At 43.3% G+C, this 19,821-nt stretch overlaps 1 protein-coding gene across 1 annotated transcript in view; it reads right to left on the reverse strand.

Moving 5' to 3' along the window:
- LOC310867804 (RNA-binding Raly-like protein) overlaps positions 1–5,471 on the reverse strand; it is a gene marked incomplete at both ends in the record, with an annotated part of 101,425 nt that extends 95,954 nt beyond the window's left edge. Inside the window, one exon of the mRNA XM_083777940.1 lies at positions 5,219–5,471. Within this exon, the coding sequence (XP_083634066.1) occupies positions 5,219–5,471 (253 nt within the window). The remainder of the gene's footprint in view (positions 1–5,218) is intronic.
- Positions 5,472–19,821: the final 14,350 nt, after the last annotated feature.

Consider the following 19,821-nt stretch of genomic DNA (forward strand, 5'->3'; position numbering starts at 1 on the left):
GTACAACATGGCAAGAAATGGGAGAAAGACCCGAAGAAAACATACCTGAAAGAGTCAGAACCGTTTGGTGACCGATGGGACCAGAAGTGTACGGCTGCCTTCCAACAGATCATCAGTTGCCTTACCCAAGCTCCAGTACTGGCGTTTGCTGACCCCAACAAGCCATATGTACTACATGTGGACGCCAGTCTCTCTGGGTTAGGTGCCGTCCTTTATCAGGAGTACCCTGAAGGATTGAGGCCTGTGGCATTTGCCAGCCGGAAGCTGAGTTCGTCGGAGAGGAACTATCCCATTCATCAATTGGAGTTCCTAGCACTCAAATGGGCGGTCGTGGACAAATTCCACGATTACCTATATGGAGCAAGATTTACAGTACGGACTGATAATAATCCCCTCACCTACGTACTGACGACAGCCAAGCTCAACGCTCATGGGCATCGCTGGCTAGCTGCCCTTTCAACCTATGAGTTCGATATCTTGTACCGACCCGGCCGGAACAATATCGACGCAGACTTGCTGTCAAGACAGGCGCCTGGGGAAGAGAACATACAGGAATGGGAGACCATATCGCAAACAGGAGTTCAGTCCATCTGTAAGCGAGTAAAGACCCAGAACTCTCCAGTTGTGGAACAACTAGGAGCGCCTCCTGAATGTGTTCCAGATATTTATGCCTTTCCCACTCGCTTAGATGTCAGCGCTATAGGCCAAATGTCCCGGTCAGAGCTGATAGCTGCCCAGACCAATGACAAAGTGATAGGGCCAACCGTCAATGCTGTGAAACATGGAAGATGGACAGAGGTGGTGGACTCCAGTCCAGAGATGGTTCTGATGAAACACCAGATCGGAAAGCTTGCGATGAAGGATGGTCTACTCCATCGGCTAAGCAAACGGCCATCAGGAGAAGAAGTCTCTCAGCTGGTTCTTCCAGTAGAATTCAGAGGAACAGTACTCAAGTCCATGCATGATGAGCTTGGTCATCTGGGAATCGAGAGAACCATCGATCTGTTGAGGACCAGGTTTTACTGGCCAAAAATGGCCTTGGACACAGAGCAGTATGTCAAGAACTGTGGCTACTGTGTCACTCGCAAAAGTCCTTGTCAGAGAGCTGCTACGCTGCATCAGATCAGGAGCCATGGGCCAATGGACTTGGTCTGCATTGATTTTCTCAGCATGGAATCAGACTCCAAAGGGATAAGCAACGTGTTAGTGGTCACAGATCATTTTACACGCTATGCCCAAGCTTTTCCAGCCAAAAACCAGAAGGCACTCACCGTTGCCAAAATACTGGTAGAGAAGTACTTCGTCCATTACGGTCTACCGTCAAGGATCCACTCAGATCAGGGACGAGATTTTGAAAGTCATCTGATCCGAGAGATGCTGAAGATGATGGGAATACGTAAATCTCGAACAACCCCATACCATCCTCAAGGAGACCCTCAGCCCGAGAGGTTTAACAGAACCCTACTGTCAATGTTAGGCACTCTGAGTCAAGAGAAGAGACGACAATGGAGCCAACATGTGCCATATTTAGTGCATGCCTACAACAGCACCAAATGTGATGCAACAGGATATTCGCCGTACTTCTTGATGTTCGGCAGAGAAGCAAGACTTCCAGTAGATGTATGTTTTGGGACGTCTCCAGATGGAAACAAAGGGGGTCATCACTCGAAGTATGTGTCAAAGCTGAAAGAAGACCTGCAAAGAGCTTTCAAGTTAGCTTCTGCCACTGCAGACCAAACTCACCAGCGGAATAAGAAGAACTATGACAAAAGAGTCATCTTCCAGACTTTGGAACCAGGGGACAGAGTGTTGCTGAAGAACCTGGGACTCAGAGGGAAGCATAAACTTCAGAGCCGTTGGAGTCCAGTTCCTTATGTGGTGATAGGAAAGATGCCTAACTTACCTGTATACCGTATGAAACCTGAGGAAGGAAATGGAGGCATTAAAACACTACACAGAGACCATCTCTTACCCATTGGCCAACTCGTGAGAATGCCAAGGGTAGAGAGTGAACCCAACTTACCTGTGAGACCTAGAACTAGAGCAGAATCTAGGAAGAACCCGACCACTGCAACACCTCATCCTGACTGTGGACAGGAAGAAGACCAAGTGTCGACAGACTCAGAGTTTGAGATTGAGAGGCCACATAGACCTTACAGAACCTATTTGGAGGGGATCCTGCAAAAGAGGTCGTCTATGACTGGACCTGCTGTCGTCTTGGAGGAAGAGGAACTTGATGATGAGGAACCTCAAGCTGCAAGAGAGGATACAGTGGAAGAGGATGACCACAGTGCAGAAGAGGATGAGTACAATGCCGAAGAAGATGACCAGGACACAGCTCCTGATGATGATTCAGATTCTGAAGCCGAGTCTGCAATAGAAGAGGATTCCGTCAGCAGTGCTGCGGAAAGCGACATTCCTGAACCGCCGCCTGTGACCAAAAGAAGAGTGAAGCCAGTTATAAGACTGACCTACGATGAACCGGGCAAGGCCAGAGATGAACCTATTACTATAGTGCATAGAGGTGTCACTATCAAAATAGGCAAAACTAAATAGAGTCAAAACAGTAGTTTAGACCCTTGGGTAAAACTCGAAACCTTTTAAGTTGAATGAGGGCATTCAGACATTTAGAAGGGGGAGGGTGTAACCCGGTGGATATTTATATAGTGGGTATTAACCTGGTGGAACTGTGTTTTATTTTGTAACATTGACTGGTGCTTTTATTTTCTATGGGTCTGTGTATTTTGGTCAAAGCTGAATTAATGATGATGTCATTATTGTGTCAATTATAACTTGCCTAGTGTGATTGGTAGATGTGGGGAATTGGGTAGTTTCAGAGAGCCGGAGTCAGTGAGTGTACAGGTGCCTGTGATTTCTAATCAAGGAGAGGGAGAAGGAGAGCGGAGCACAGAGGCTGCGTCCGTTTTGCTGTGTGATCTAAAGTTTGAACTTTATGATGTAAAATAGTTTTTAGCTGTAGTTTCTGTGTGTGTCTGCTCGACAACTACAGTGAAGCTGCAGTAATCACGCGTGGACTCGGACTGAACGTCTACACAACGTTTTATACCGTGATATGCTGCGTGTGAAGTGATATTCAGTGCTTGCTAAATCAGCGAGGGCAAGTGACTTTTTTTAGCCGCACGTCTCACTAGCTCAGAGAGACGGTGTTTGGGCTAGAGACCGTCAGCCTTCAAGTCTCTGCTAACGTCGGGACAGGAGGAGAGATGTTTCTGCGGTGAGCTGCCTGCCTGCATGCTCTGAGGACATTCTGCTGTTGTTTTCGTTGGGACGTCGGGACCGGTCTGCTGCTGGAGAGGAGCTCTGAACTATTGCATCACCCACAGACACTCGTCACACGAACGAAAGGTACCTTTTTATTTTCCTGGCTCAGGAGAGTGAAGGGGCCATTCCGTTTTAGGCCACCACGTACCCGAGCATCTACAGGCCTGCAACGGGGGTTAATAGTGTTTAATTCTTTATCGTCAGGGTGTAAGGTGTGAAAGGTTGTGGGCCCACATTTCAGTTTGACCAGTCTTTTGATCCATTGTTTTTGTGGTTGAAATCTAAAGTTCGTTGAACAGTGTTTTTCTTTTATTTAAGGTAATCCACCGGGTTAATATTATATTAGTCTAAACAAGGTTCTTTGTCGTTTCATATTTAAATCTTAAGGGTGTAGTGAGGTTACATTAAAATAGGGTTTAAATTAGTATTAAAATAGGATTTAAATTACATTTAAAAAGTCTAATTAGGATTTAAATTAGGGTTAAAATAGGATTCTAAAAACAGGGTTTTGGGTATAGGGCTTGTAAAAGTACATTGTTTTACACTAGTTAGTATTATACCACAGGTATTTTTCTGGTTGGTGTGATTATTTTTATGTCTGACCTTAAAGGCTTACAACTAGGGTTGTGATTTTTGAGTTTCATTTGTGTTTGCATTTTGAAAGAACTATTTGTATGTTATTGTCCGTTTATTTGTTTGTCTAAGTAAATATTATTATTTTATTATACTTAGCTGACTGGACATCTATTTCTTGGTAACAATATTAGTGGAAGTATACTTATCTGTTGATCTGGGAATTAAGATACTTGGCGTTCTAATTACTTCCTTCCTGGAGGAAGATAACAGTGTTGGTTATTTACAGTAGACAGGGACTGTGAATTAACTTAATTGCTAATACTTACCGGTGTACACCTGAAACACAAGAGGTAAATTAATCTAAACGTATTACGTATTTTAAAACCATAACTATAGGAACTCAGGGCTCTGCCCTTATTCACTAGTAGGGGGAAGGAGCGCTACAATTATTTATTTTAAAGGTATGATTGACGGTGCAAAAGTTTCAACAATCAACATAGCTACCGACAGACACACACACACACACACACACACACACATGACGACCGGCACAGAGAGCTGAGAGCGGGCTGCTCCTCCCCTCTTCTCTGGGAAAGTTTGGGGGAAAACTCAGACACAACAACCGGTTGGAACTATATTGTTTAGTTGTTTGTCTATCTATCTATATCTGCTAATTTATCAACCGTGTGTGTGTGCACTGTTTAGTCCACAATCAGCGTCAGCGACGGATAGCGCTCTGGACTTGTCAGTAGTCCATCCATAGCTTCGTTGAGAACCGGGGGGGGGGGGTGAATGCAGGATCACTTCTCCCTAGAAACCGTGCCAATCCACTGGGTTTAGAACTGGCTCGCGACGGAACACGGAACACAACCTGTTTTCACCGCTTCGACAACTTGTTTCTCATATAAACTTTCATTTCTATCGATAAATATGCTATGGTCTTGCCAAATATCCATTCATATTTCATATACAGCCCATATTTAAAAAGTATTTTTTTAAATGCGGAGAATCGTGCTGGACAGCTCTCGGAGAGGCAAATGGTTTTGTGAAATGAGCTCAACTCCGCCTCCTCAAACCACGCTGTGCTCTGATTGGCTGGACGCAGCCAAAGTAAAGTTTTGGGGAGAAAAAAAAAAAAAACGCAAAAAAAAGCTGTTCATTCCAAGCTTCAAAACGCAAAAGCTGCTCTGCATAGAGATAACATGGGACCACGAAGCTAAAGCAGAAGCTAGCTTCTGCAGTGTGAATGGGGCTTAAGACAGAAAGAAAGAAATAGAAAGAACGAAAGAGCGAATGAAAGTACGAAATAAAGAAAGAACTCTCCAACATACGAAACAAACAAAACAAATCAACAACTCACCGAGAGGCTGTCCCGCGATGACACGTGTGTTCTCCGACGCCACGGCGGCCCGCGCGTTCCTCTCGCTCATGTACTGCACGAAGGCGAAGCCCTTGTGCACGGAGCAGCCCACGATCTTGCCGTACTTGGCGAAGATCACCTCGATGTCGCTCTTCTTGACGAGGCCCGTGTTGAGGTTGCCGATGAAGACTCTGGCGTTGAGGGAGCGCGGGTCATTCTTGTTGGTCACGTTGCTGGTGAGCTTACCGGTCATTCTTCAGTCGCCAGTCAACCCTCCTGGAAAAAGAACAGAAAGGGGGGGGGGGGGGGGGGGAGTAAATGGGGGTTGGGGGGCCTTTTAGTGTTGGCTAATTTACGTCGGCTAAGCACTGGTCCTTTTTGGTTTGAACCAGGGGTTCTCAACCAATGGTACACGCGTACACACTCACACACAGACTCACGCACCTGCGCACAAGTGTATTTGTTGCAGAGATCTAAATGTCTAGAAGAGATGGGAGACAAAATACAACCACCCTAATTGTATAAATTATATTGAATTAACATACTCTACCAAACAGATTATTATTAAGTTATATTGTATTAGCACAATGACAATACCATAAAGATTGGACAAAAAGGTATAGTGAGGCTTTAATGACATTTAAAACCCATTTTGGGCAGGAACCCCTTTTGGTGTTAGCATTGTGTTATGCTTTAGCTATTGAAAAATAGCAGAACCACTGACATAGAAACAGCTTTATTTACATAGAAAACTGTCAGGATGTAGAAGACATTTTTAGAATCTGATCTCAGGTCAAAATGGGTTAAAGGTGTAGTGAAACGGAAATGGTGAACAACATGAAAATGGTGTTTCAACATGAAACACTGGTCTGAAGTTTCTGAACCAATCAGAGCGTTGCATCCCTTCAGGCGATGGGACGGTAGCTAGGGACGGTGGCTAATGCTATGCGCAACAGCGTGGTGTTGTTTGTTTATAAATCATATGGTCGGCCAGCACAACCAGTTTACTGTTATGTGGCTTATTTCTTCCATATAATGTTTTCAGATACATATTCTAGCGTGATGATTAAGTTGAAAGCGAGTAATACACTGTCTGGATGTTATCTGGAATGGAAATAAAAACGATTACAGAGTATTCTGTAATCAGTAGCAGCTGTGATGGACGGATGCGCAAATATGGGAAATTAAACGGGTGAGCTTCATTGTTATTGGCTTTTATCGATGTGTATCTCTACACGTCATCACGCAGCACGTTTTCGTTTTAATAAATAAATAATGCAATCGGGGTTTTTTTATGGACCTTTGATATAAAAACACACAGAAATGAGAATTTTCAAAAAAAATTGGCATCCATTGTTAGGTATGCCCATATAATGACCACGGATATGGTCTAAAAGTGTGAAAAACGTATTTTTCATTTCACTGCACCTTTAAATGGACCATGGTTCTTCAGTGACACAGCACATTCAAGTCTGGCCACAACTGAATCCATAATGATGGCTGAATGCCATTATTATTCTTTATGCCTGTTCCAGACACAATCTGGCACAGGTGGAATGCTCAGAGAATGGAACAGCAAAGAGGTAATTGCTGGAGCATTCTGTGAGTGTCGCGATCCACCAGACACCGTGACTGCCTGCCATTGTAACACACTGCATATGAGAGGAGAATTCTGACTGCTTACAGAAATGATGCAAATCTTGTTCCGAGTCTACTCTGCCTGTATATGCAGCTATTATATACCCTCATAACAACAACAATCCCAACAACAAACCATGTAAATGTGACCTTTCCATTGAATTTAATCTTATCGGTTGTCTCAATCCTGCGATAATATTCATTACAGGTCCTAGCGATTGATCTTTGTGGCTATACACAGATATGTAATACCTTTAACAGGAGGGGGGGGGGGGGCAGACCAAGTACAGAGACCAACTTACAATTTTAAAAAGTATTGAGTGTTTTAAGTGGTTAAATGTATGAAAATACACATTAAGATGAATCCAACATATTAATAGAAAAGAAGAAACCAACAAACAAGATCTTAACACAACACTGGTGACAGTGCTGCATGCCAAACAAGTCTACTGAGCTATCTATGAAATCTATCTGACACGCCATTTTCTAAGTGGTGCGGGGGTCCCTGCTTCATCTCTCTCTCTCATCTAAGGGGTCCTTGGCCTGAAAAACGTTGAAGACCCCTAGCCTCGCAGTGGCCAGACATTGAAGACCCCTAGCCTCGCAGTGGCCAGACCCCTAGCCTCGCAGTGGCCAGACGCGAATCTGCCAGTGACAAAAAAGATTAGTGAGATTAGTATGGCCAAGCCAGGCTAGAAGACCCCTGGCTTAATATGCATTCCCTGAATTTGTTTAAATGGTTGGCATTTATAGTGACTTTGCATGCCATCTGTTCAGTTTGAAAGTAAATTTGTAGAAATGGTAAGTCTGTGTGCACTGTATTGTTTTAGATAAGTCGCATATTCAATAAATTCCTATTTCGTAATCCCAAATATTCTGCTCTACCATTATGCTTTCAGCCTGAGACATCTGCTCACTGGTCTCTCCCTCCTGAACGAGCCCCACTGTGGTCTCAGATAGAGAACCACTTCTCTGATAGCCTACCTTTGGTATATTTTACCACTGCTCAACTACCTGAGGTTGTTAGTGACCATCCCATTTTTCTCCACTTACGTTGGGTGTGGAAGAGAATGTCGCTTTTTTCAAATTTAACTTATACCTTAACCCATCTTCCAGTATTTGGCTGAATCCCAAACTCCTTATTGATAGAAGACCATTCATTTGGAATCTATGGGTAGAAAGAGGTATTCTGGCTCTGAAGGATTTGTATGAGGGAGATACATTTAAAAGTTTCACAGAACTTGCTGATCAATATGGTCTTCCACGTAATCACTTCTGGAAATATCTTCAAATTCGGCATTTACTATTGACAAATGTAAGAGCTCACCCAATATGCCGAGTCCGACAGAGTTTGACCTTTTGAAAACAGTGTTAGCAATATTTGGAACTGGGCATGAGGCGTCAACATATTATTAAATTATGATAGCACACCAAGGTCAGCCCTCAAGCGTAAAGAGTGTTTGGGATGTTGATTTAAATCAATCCTTTACTGACGGTGAATGGAAGATGATTCTACGGAACTCAAAGAAGATGTCCCGTGAACTTAGAACCAGATTAGTTCAATTTAAAATAATGAATAGAGTCGACTGGACTCCGAGAAGATTGTTCAAGGCTAAGCTCAGAGATAGTCCGGTTTGCTGGAGGTGTGATGAGGACCTCGGTACACTTATTCATGTATTATGGGAGTGCCCTAGGGTACAGACGCTATGGTGTGCTATTCATGAGAATATAATGCAAATCACAAACCAGGGTATTCCTTATACACCGGCTCTCTTTATTCTGGGTGATCCATCGCCACTAAAACACCTCCCTGCACCTCTAGCTGACTGGATTCAAGGAATGGAAGTCTGAGGTTTTACCTCCAGCACATGTATGGTTCACTCAGCTCGGTACTGTGGCTGCTTTGGAGAGGTTATCCTTTAAGATGAATAATCAGTTGGATAAATATGATCTGAAGTGGGACGTGTTCCTCAGTCATGTTGCAGGTCCCTTGGTGTGATCCATGGTCAGGCAATGCCCTCTTGATTGTTTATTGTATTACTACACATTATGATACGGTTGATGATGCTGCGTTTGGTCGTGTAAATAATGTAAACTATTTTCACATTTTAATTAGATTTTCCCCTTTTTTTTCATTTATTTTTATTTTTATTTGTTTATCTTATCTATCTTAATTGTCTGTCCATGAATACGTGCTCTGCTGTTGTTGCTTGTGTTTGTATTGTAGGTTTTATGTTTTATGTGTTTGTAAAATAAATAAATAATCTAAAATAAAGTACTGATCATAGACAATCAAAAAGAAAAAGTAAAAAAAATCCTATTTCGTCAAACTCTACCATGTAAACGGAAAGAAAATGTGCCTGAAAACAGACATGAAATGAAGATAGTAATTTAAGATGAAGTTTTAGGAAATTAAACAGTAGTAATTTAAGAGGAAGGTTAAATTAGATTAGTAAGGTTTAAATGCCTTTTCCATGAGAAATAGAACAAGATTTAGAAGTACACAATTTCATTTCTGTATAGGTGCAGGTTTCCACGGCTTTTCAAAGTAGTTTTGTATTGCTCTAAAACGGATTACACTTCTGCTGTGAAGAATGGTTGAATATAGTTGTCTCCTGTGTCTGTGTCTCTGTCTCTGAGACAGGGCGATAGCAACGATTCAGCTCTGAGGCGAAACATTTGAATAATGGATCCGGTCTTAGCGGTAAATAGGATTAGTATCCAAGGTAACAATGTATTTGTTAGAGCGATGCAAACATAAACAAAGTACTGTATTTTATAAGCACGCACGCACGCATGCCAGTGTTGCTTTCGTCGACTAAAACTATGGAGAAACATGTTCATCGACTACCTATTTTTCACTGACAAACAAAATAACTAAGCTATGATGACTAAAGCTAAAATAGCAATCTAAAAATGTAACCAAAATGTGTTGAACAATGTAGTGCACACACGCACCTGTGCATGTCTTGTATGTAAACAATGTTATGGCTGTTTTCCTGTTGTCTGACTGTGTTTATGTCCTTGTACAAGGCGTTCTTGTACTTCGGCTTATACTGGACATAAATGCCTTTGAGTTTTGAAATGTGTGATATAGGAGATAGATGTATTGTCTAGTTTATGTCTTCTTCATCTTCTTTGCTATTATTAGACATAATGTATTCATCCGATTAAACTTTCAACATGCTTTATTAAAGTAGTAGTTCACCCAAAGATATTATTTATTTTCTATCACAACCCATGAATCCTTGAATTCATGGTGATGTTTTTGTATCCGGTAGAAGACTTGCAGAGTAGAAAATGTGATTATCTTTTTGGGAGGGGTGATTTTTTTTATCAAACCTTTTATCCCACGATTTTGCAACGCATTCTTTTTCACCCAATGTCAATTAGGCTATCTAATGTAATGTAATCCAGGGCGCTACACTCCCTCTGCCACCTGGGGAGAGCAACGGACTGACCTTGTGCTTCCTTCTGTGCATGAGGTGTCCAAGCTGCTTCTTTTGACCTGACAGGGGGGAGTTTCCCCGGTAGAAGTAATGCGTGGGAAGGAATACGTTAATCCAACCGGTTCCGTTCCCCTCCATTAGGCGCCCAGGGCGGGGGAGGCAGTATAGAGACCAGAATTACTGCATGTTTTTTGTGAGGGTAGGCTACCTGTGCCGCCCATCCATCGCACAAGACTCAGAATTATTTTTACTGCTGTTTATTCAACACCATGTTCTTAAAACACCATGCTGTAAAACACGGTAGAACTGACATACAAAACGAGACAACAAACAAAACATTAACTTGGGACATTCATAGTTACATCTACAATAATACATGACTTTCACAATAAGATCTAGTATAAAAGGTAGGTGGCTAGCGCACATCCAGTTCTTGTCTGGTGCTGGACTAAAGTAAACACAATAAGATCCACAAACAAAATACAATACTGACCACTTTGCCTGCTTGCACATGAATGGGTGTGGGGGGGGGGGGGGGGGGGGGGGGCGACTTGGAACCTTCAGACTTTCTTGAAAAACCTTTTTGTTTTCTCTTCTTTTCTCCATTTTGCTTTACTTCATTTATTGTACTTAACTTAACTTTCTTCTGCTTTACATTTTATAGTTCACTTTACTTTGTTCACTTTACTTCTCCTATAGTTTACTTTACTTCTTCTTGTCTACTTTGCTTTCTTCCTTCTGCACAGAGCTCTCTCTGCGATCTGCAGTGCACTCTCCTTCAATGTAATGAGACTTCTGCCCTCTCTCACTCACAAACAGGTGTAACCAACAAGCTTAATTATCAGAACACAGATGCAACCAAGACACATAATTGGAAACCCACAACACATAGAACAGAGCGCCCCCAAAAGGACAAATACAGACAAATAAAACCATGACATGGCAGCAGTAACACTACCTATGATGACCTTTAACATCTTGGCACAAAACTCAAAGACAAAACAGTGCATAATCGACTTTAGGAATAGGAAATCAGGAACATTATGCTCCGCCACATGCTGGAGGCTGTGTGGCTGGTGGAGTCACAGTTATCCTGGGGAACTACTGTACCGTAGGCATGTTCTAACAAAGCAACGAACCCAATCCATGCAGGTGGCAATTTCACCATGGTGGCGCAAGTCCATTTGCAGTAAATGTCACTCGTTCTGTACCTGGCAGCTGACACTGAGAGAAGTGTCCAGTCATCCAGGAAATAAGAGTCAGCCATGTGACGTACGGTGGAGAAAAGTACTCACAAATTAATTATTACTTAAGTAAAAGCATCAATACTGCAATATACAGTAGATATACTCTATGCAGAATGTCCAATTTCAAGTTTCCCACACACGCCCGCTCGCACGCACACACACACAAGCCGTAATGACCATCTTAGAGTAATTTAGGTACTACAGTACAGCCTGACACCCATATCGACGTAAGTGGACGGGAGGGCATGGACAATATCCACAAATCATGCGGAGGCTTTAGATGGCCTCTCTGGTCATGCCTGGACCTACTCTCATCTGCAGTTATATTTCATGTTGGCAGTGGTGGAAAAAGTATACTCACTACTTTAGTAAAAGTATAGCAATACTGTAGAAATACTCTGTTACAAGTCCGGAAATCAACATTTACTTGAGTAAACAAATGTATTGTATCAAAATGTACTTAAAGTACCACAAATAAAAGTACCCATTGTGCATAATGTCCCGTTTCACTGGTTTTCAAATGTATACAAATATTTTTTGAAAAAAGCAGATCTACAAGCCACATTTGTAGATCAAGTCAAACCAAGACTAGTCTGATCTGGCCCAGAATAAGCTATATTATTTCAACTGGTGAAGACGTCCAATTATAACAGCCCATAGTCCTGAACGTAAAGATCATCCCCATATGGGCTGTGATCTGGCCTAGTCCTGAACGTAAAGATCATCCCCATTATGTGCTGGGATCTGGCCTAGTCCTGAATGTAAAGATCATCCCCATTATGTGCTGGGATCTGGCCTAGTCCTGAATGTAAAGATCATCCCCATTATGTGCTGTGATCTGGCCTAGTCCTGAATGTAAAGATCATCCCCATATGGGCTGTGATCTGGCCTAGTCCTGAACATAAAGATCATCCCCATATGGGCTGTGATCTGGCCTAGTCCTGAACGTAAAGATCATCCCCATTATGTGCTGGGATCTGGCCTAGTCCTGAACGTAAAGATCATCCCCATATGGGCTGTGATCTGGCCTAGTCCTGAATGTAAAGATCATCCCCATATGGGCTGTGATCTGGCCTAGTCCTGAATGTAAAGATCATCCCCATTATGTGCTGTGATCTGGCCTAGTCCTGAATGTAAAGATCATCCCCATATGGGCTGTGATCTGGCCTAGTCCTGAACATAAAGATCACCCCCATATGGGCTGTGATCTGGCCTAGTCCTGAATGTAAAGATCATCCCCATTATGTGCTGTGATCTGGCCTAGTCCTGAATGTAAAGATCATCCCCATATGGGCTGTGATCTGGCCTAGTCCTGAACGTAAAGATCACCCCCATATATGGGCTGGGATCTGGCCTAGTCCTGAATGTAAAGATCACCCCCATTATGTGCTGGGATCTGGCCTAGTCCTGAACATAAAGATCATCCCCATTATGTGCTGGGATCTGGCCTAGTCCTGAACGTAAAGATCATCCCCATATGGGCTGGGATCTGGCCTAGTCCTGAACGTAAAGATCATCCCCTTATGGGCTGGGATCTGGCCTAGTCCTGAATGTAAAGATCATCCCCATTATGTGCTGGGATCTGGCCTAGTCCTGAACGTAAAGATCATCCCCTTATGGGCTGGGATCTGGCCTAGTCCTGAATGTAAAGATCATCCCCTTATGGGCTGTGATCTGGCCTAGTCCTGAACGTCACCGGAGTCACTGAAGGACGTCATCATGATGTCATTTGGCTTGCTGGGAAGTTTGTAGTGGAGGAAAAGTTCAACATTTGTCTCCGAGATGTATAGTGGAATGGGAGTAAAAGTACTGAAAAATAGAAATACTCCAAATTGTATAGTACTTGAGTAAATGTACTTAGTTACTATTCACCACCGCATGCAGTCTTCACTGTTTTGTGGAGCCTCTTGCACCTCTTAATTTATTCCAGTCACCAGTGTTCCCGCTGACCTAGCCGCTTCACTTTATTTACGACCTCCATTAAGCGTGGCCTGTCCTGCGAAGCGAGAGAGTCATGAAGAGAGACGTGGGGGCAAAACAACTCGGAAGTGAGACAAACTAGGGGCGTAATTTTTTATGTTCTGCACATTTGGCACGAAGGAAAGAGCTAATGTAATGGCTATGTCCCCATGTTGTAGGGATTTAGTGAATTAGAGACGGCTCCGGCGCTCCAATGTACCAAGACAATAGAGGGTATGCGCATGCATAAAGTGAATGGCAAATCGAGTGGCAAAGTGACTTGGCAAAGTGAGTTTAATGTTGTTTAACGTCGTTAAATGCAATCAGATGTGACTTTTCTGTTTGGATGTCTGGGCTATCAAGGCCAGCAAAGTATTGTTTTTGCCACTCAGTAGGCATGTGTTCCTGCATAACTTCCGGTTATGATGATGATGATGTCACGCGCATACCCTCTATTATTTTTTTCGTTATATTTGTTCTATTCTTTTCTCCCCAATTTCGTTGTTACTCCAAATGATTCCTCCCCACACAGTCACATGTCTGTGTTGTCACTGCTGTTGTATCCTACTGACTCACTTGCCAAAGTTGCCAGTGAGGAGTCCCCACCAGGAGGACGTAGAGCATTTGTCCTATACTCCTCAGGCCTGGCGTCGGATTTTTTTTTAATACTTTTGCTCTGACAGAATGTATATTCAAAGATTTGTGCCACATTTTTACGATTTTTCTAGCTAAAGTATAACATAATGCTTAGTTCAGACGCACCCAGCCAGCCACCCACACACATAGCTCCGTAAGGGAGTGGTTGCACCACTCAAAAATGACACATGCTTTCCTGGACAGAATGGGTTAATGCCTTGTGCGTCAGTAGACTGGCTCGAAAATGCTCCTGCCCGGACCCTTGGAGAATTTGTTTATTTTTTTCCCAGAACTGAACATTGATTACTCGTGTAATTTACTCACCTATATAGACTCTCCACACGATCGTACACTCCCCTCTGGGAGAGACGGCTCTGATCACTGTTACTTACTTTGAACCAGGCACTATATGCAGGCGTTTACTTTGTCCCAGGGTCGCACACTGCACCAAGACACAAAGATTTATTGCATTTTTGAACAGGGACAAACTTTTCGGCTATCCAGCCTTCATACCGTTATTTTGTATATGTTTTGAACGGGTAGCGCACCTACAGGCAGAGCACGGTGCTCACATGAAGAGTAACAGTTTCTCCCAGGCACACTGCAAGAAGAATAGTGAAGTATGCGATATTGTCCAATTAACATTGCATATCACACAACGCACACAGTAAGAACTCCTGTATTTTATTTTAAAATCAGACCTGTCTGAAGTGAGTGGTGCTGTACTGTATATGTGTATGTGTGTGTGTGTGTGTGTGTGTGTGTGTGTGTGTGTGTGTGTGTGTGTGTGTGTGTGTGGTTTCACTATTGCTGGACCTGTGCATCTCACTACCGTGTGTGTGTGTGTGTTTTTTCCAACATTTTCCAATATAACTTTTTTATGCATATCGGCCGATAATATTGGGAGGACGATAATATCGGACATCCCTATTGAGAAGCTATGGTGACGGTGGTGTGTGATGGTGTAGCATGGCCGTGGGAAGATATTTACAGTAGGAGGGGGTGTGCGCACGCCGCAAAATGTGCGTGAACGCGCCTCGTGAATGCGCATTTTCTCGCATTTCCACACGGAAAAGTGGCTTTTACTTTCCATTTCCACATGCAAACTGACACAGGCAATTAACCAGGATAAGGCACCGATACATAGCATATTAATTAGGCGGGGGGCTGTGCCTGGGGGGAAGGGGGTGCTCCAGCCCCTAGCACCCCTACTTCCCTCAGCCATGGTCAGGGGTGAGCAACTTTGATGATGGAGAGAGAGGGACACTATATATTAATAGTGGAAAAGCCCGCTACTCTGTCGCACCGCCATTCCGACTCGCCGCATTACTAACCCTGTCCCTAAATCCTGACCGCAAGCGGAATGTAGTCGGAATGGCAGTGTTGGAATGTCACTCTGTCCCCAACATCTCTTGTAATGGGCAGAGAATGTCTCCTGTCATGTAAAGCAACTCTGCAGTAGGTCTGAAAACCTAATCCATTTCCCCAACACGGCTCTTAGCCTATTCTCAACACACCGCTTTGTTTTCCTCCTCAGATGGAGCTCATTTCACTGGACAATTGGTTGTGCTTTAAGCCCTTCCCCTGTTTCTTTTCTCTACTACCTCTTTACTTCCACATCTTACCCTTTGACTCACAAAATGCACTGGGTGCATACTTAGTTTAGACTAGTCATTGGTTAGACATGGGTTAAGGTTAGGTTTAGGTGTGCTGCCCCGTGGGAGGTTAGCTTTAGGGTGAGGGTTTGAGATAGGTTGTAGTTGTAGGTCTAACCAATGACTAGTCTAAACCAAAAACTGTCTACCCAAATGCACTGGTTAAATTGGGGTGCCTGGCAGTGTTCGTCGACTAAAACTATGACGAAAAATGTTCGTTGACTGTATACCTTTTTTCACTGACAAAAACTAAATGAAAATTAAGCTATGATGACTAAAACTAAGGCTATACATGTATTGACAATTTCGTCAAACAAATGAAAACTAAACAATGTTTGAGGGACTAGTGGAGAAGAGATCCAGTAGTTCTAAAAGACAAGTAATTGAATGCTTGGTTGCGCACTGAAAATGTGACAATGACCGTCAACAGTATTTTGATATCCCACACTGTATTATAGTGGGAGGAGCCGATTACACAAAACACAATCATGAACCCATGCAACATCCAATCAACCCCAACGTGAAATCATGTGGGCTTCTATATGGAGTGACGTATATTTTCTACCATAGAGTGCCAGCTGTGAATGGTGACTATATGTGTCTGTCCTGTTGTCTCTCTCCCCATGCATGAAGCAAGAGAGAGAGAGAGAGACCAGGGTACACTTTTAGTTTAGAGGTGAAACAATTTAGTCTGTCTAGTTTAACATTACTAGGCTATATTTAATGTGAATTGTGGTTCCAATATACATCAGGAGTTTCCTCTATTAGACAAATCCATCGAGCAGTACGCTGTAGGGCAGATATACAGTAGGCACCTCAGCTATACCTCCGTGGATTCGTCCATATACTGTAGGTCTGCGGTTCTCAACCTCCAAAAATACTTTAGCCATGTCTCGTGAATTACAAACCAATACAACTGAACGGCTTGAAATTAAGAGTTCCTTGGGATGGTTACACAAACCTTTTAGTAATACTACAATTTATTTGTTTTAATGAGATGGTTGGGCCTGGTTTTGGAACACAACAGGTGGAATCAATCTTGGTTCGAGCAACACCATATATATGCCCTGTTTTTTTTTCTTTTCTACTTTTAGTAAAAAATAACACTGATATGCACTCCATGCAGCACCCCTGTCTGGTTATTTCCTGATTCTCTCTGTGTGTCTCCGAGACCTGGCATCACTAATCTGTGCGTCTCCCATGCAAGCTTAAACACACAGTGAATGCTGAATCCACCAAATCCCTGAACTGCCATCTGCTTTTGTTTGTCTCCTAATGCATTCATTTTTTGAACAATAGTCAAACAAATTCACTTTCCCTCAGTTGGAGCTATGCATGCTTTAGTGTTCTATTAATGAATACATTTCAGCATCACTGAATTTAGCTTCTTTGTTTATTCTTGGTTGGTTCCAACATTCCTCCGAGCTCCGAATCTAAATGAGGCAGAATGCTAAATCCAACATTAATTCCATGCACCTTGCAGCAAGCGCAAATCACACCTTTTGATGTGACGTAAAATAATCTGTGCGTTTATAGGCCCATCATATAATTAATTATTATATTTTTCTTTCACATAATCAAATGTTTTGTCATTGTCATGACTCATGATTGACCAGGATCCTGGATGGATTGATTCTAGGCTTAAATTAATTGACACAAACATTGTTGCTACTCCTTCATCGATATTATGAACAGCTGCTTAACCTTAACCTAATCTGAGTTTATTTACAAATAATGATAATATCTGGATGCCAATTGCACAAAGATGACTCAGAAAACGTGTGAAACACTGCTGCTTATCCATGCAATCAGTCCATAAACAACTCCTAATGAATGTATTCTGAAGCCATTGAAGTTGTTGTCAGCCTTGGAAAAGCAAACTAACTATCATCAGTTGAGAAATATGTGACAGAGTAGGTTTATTTTTTATTTTTACTGTAAACCATCCTTCGGCAACAGCTGAGACTGAGATGAAATGAAGCCTCCTCTCTCCGATCTGTTCAGATTAGGTTAATATTACTTGCATGCATGGGCAACTGGCGGCCCGCGGGCCACATGCGACCCCCACCTTCACTTAATGTGGCCCTCAGATTAATTTCGGAATACTAATATGTTATTGATTTCAAACATGACCCACTCTAATTACTTACAGTCTAAATTATTAGCTTGCAAATAATGTTATTGTCTTTTTTGTATGTCCAATATATTTGTATTTAGTTAAAATGACTTTTCAGGATCCCAATTAAAAGTAGAAAAAATAAATCAGGATTTCAATTCAAATATAGCAAAAATAGCCGATCTACAAGTTTTGCGACGCGTTTTAAACTTGTAGATCGGCTATGTTTGCTACGACATGCATGCAATAGAAATGCCATTAAATGAGGGTCTGAAGATGTCTGGGGGTCCTTGAAATTAAACGAGTTCAGAATCACTGCTAGAGCTGTACAAAACTTCTCTTATGGGGGTCCCTGGCATATATTCTCAAATGGGGGTCCGTGGGCTAATTAGTGTCAATTTGGGGGTCCCTGACATGAAAAGGTTTGGGAACCACTGTTCTATTAGGCTGTGTGACGGCCTAATATGGGAACGGCACTAACCGAGAAAAGACCAGCCTACAGCGAGTATAGTGCGATCGGCAGAGCGCATAATAGGAGGCACGCTCCCCGAGCTCCAGGAAATGTACAACAAGTGGTGCGTATAGTCAACGCCCAGCAGTGCACTGTCAAGGACAAGCACCACCCAAGTCACAAACTGTATAACCCCCTGCAACGACCTCGCCCGGGCAAGGGCCACTATACCGCACTGTACCACAGTCTCAAAAGTAGAGTATAGTACCACCAGGCTGAGGGACAGCTTTCATCCGGCTGCTGTCAGACTAACATGGCATAGTCTTTCTGACTATCCTGAGTACATGTACAATGCACTGACCTTTGTCTTCTTTGTTGTATGTGTATCTTTTTATTCTAGCACCTTAACTAATGTCCTTAACCCATTTAGGACTGAGGCAGATTTTTGCTATATATTGTAGATGACCCCCGACCCCCCGAACACGGATCAACTGTTCATGTAGACCAGGCTCGACAAAGCCGGATGCACCACGGTGGATTTGAACCCACGACCTCAATGGTGGTGGGCAGCTATTTTACCGCATCAGCGCCACCCCAGTGCTATCATTGTTCTTAGACTTGCGGCTGTAAGGAACAGCCAAGTTCCAGAGAGTAAACATAATGCCAAACTGCCCCCCACCCCCCCAAAGAAAAAGAAAGTCATTAGATTTTTGTTTATTTTCTTCCAGGAGTTCCAGGAGTAGCTTAGTATTCTGTGGCACTAGATAAAGTTTGTGTGCGTGCGTGACTGCGCGTGCGTGCTGTGACGGCCCGAAATGGTCCCAGAGCCGTCTGTTCGTGACACCTGACACTCACCCCTGGGAACACCGCCTATTCAAAAATGCCCCGTTGTTTGCGCCGGTGCGAGTGTGGAGGCAGACAGGCAGTGTGAGAGCGAAAAACCGTCAGCGGTGGACCTGTCATGTGAACGAGGAAGTTAGCCCCTCGATTCGAGTGTGTTCGTGCCGTTTTGCTCCGTAAAGTGGCGTAGCCTCGGGCGTGATCATCAAACCTGCAGAGCTACAAACATTCCAACGACGGACGACAATAAACAGCCAACTACCACGATCCCCGCATCTTGACCTGTCGCTATCCCTGTCACCTATCACACACGGAGCAGTGGTATTTCCCCCTTTTTTATTTTCAAGCTTCTTTGTCTCCACCAGGCCGAAGGCATGGGGAGAGAGTATGTTTTGCACTCCGTCCGTCCGTGTGTCCGTCCGTCCGTGTGTGTGTCCGTGTGTGTGTCCGTGAGCAGCTAATCTCGGCCACCGTTAACCCGGTCGATGCCAAATTTTGCACACACACTCCCTGGATGCCAACGATGAACCTCTGCCCCAAACTTTCCAGAACGGCCTGGCCGCCACCAGGAGGCCGCTTTGTGCAAAACAAGTTTTTGCACAGTACACCTAC

This window comes from Protomyctophum parallelum, assembly GCF_964188405.1.
Source record: "Protomyctophum parallelum genome assembly, chromosome: 12".
NCBI classification, from domain to species: Eukaryota; Metazoa; Chordata; class Actinopteri; order Myctophiformes; family Myctophidae; genus Protomyctophum; species Protomyctophum parallelum.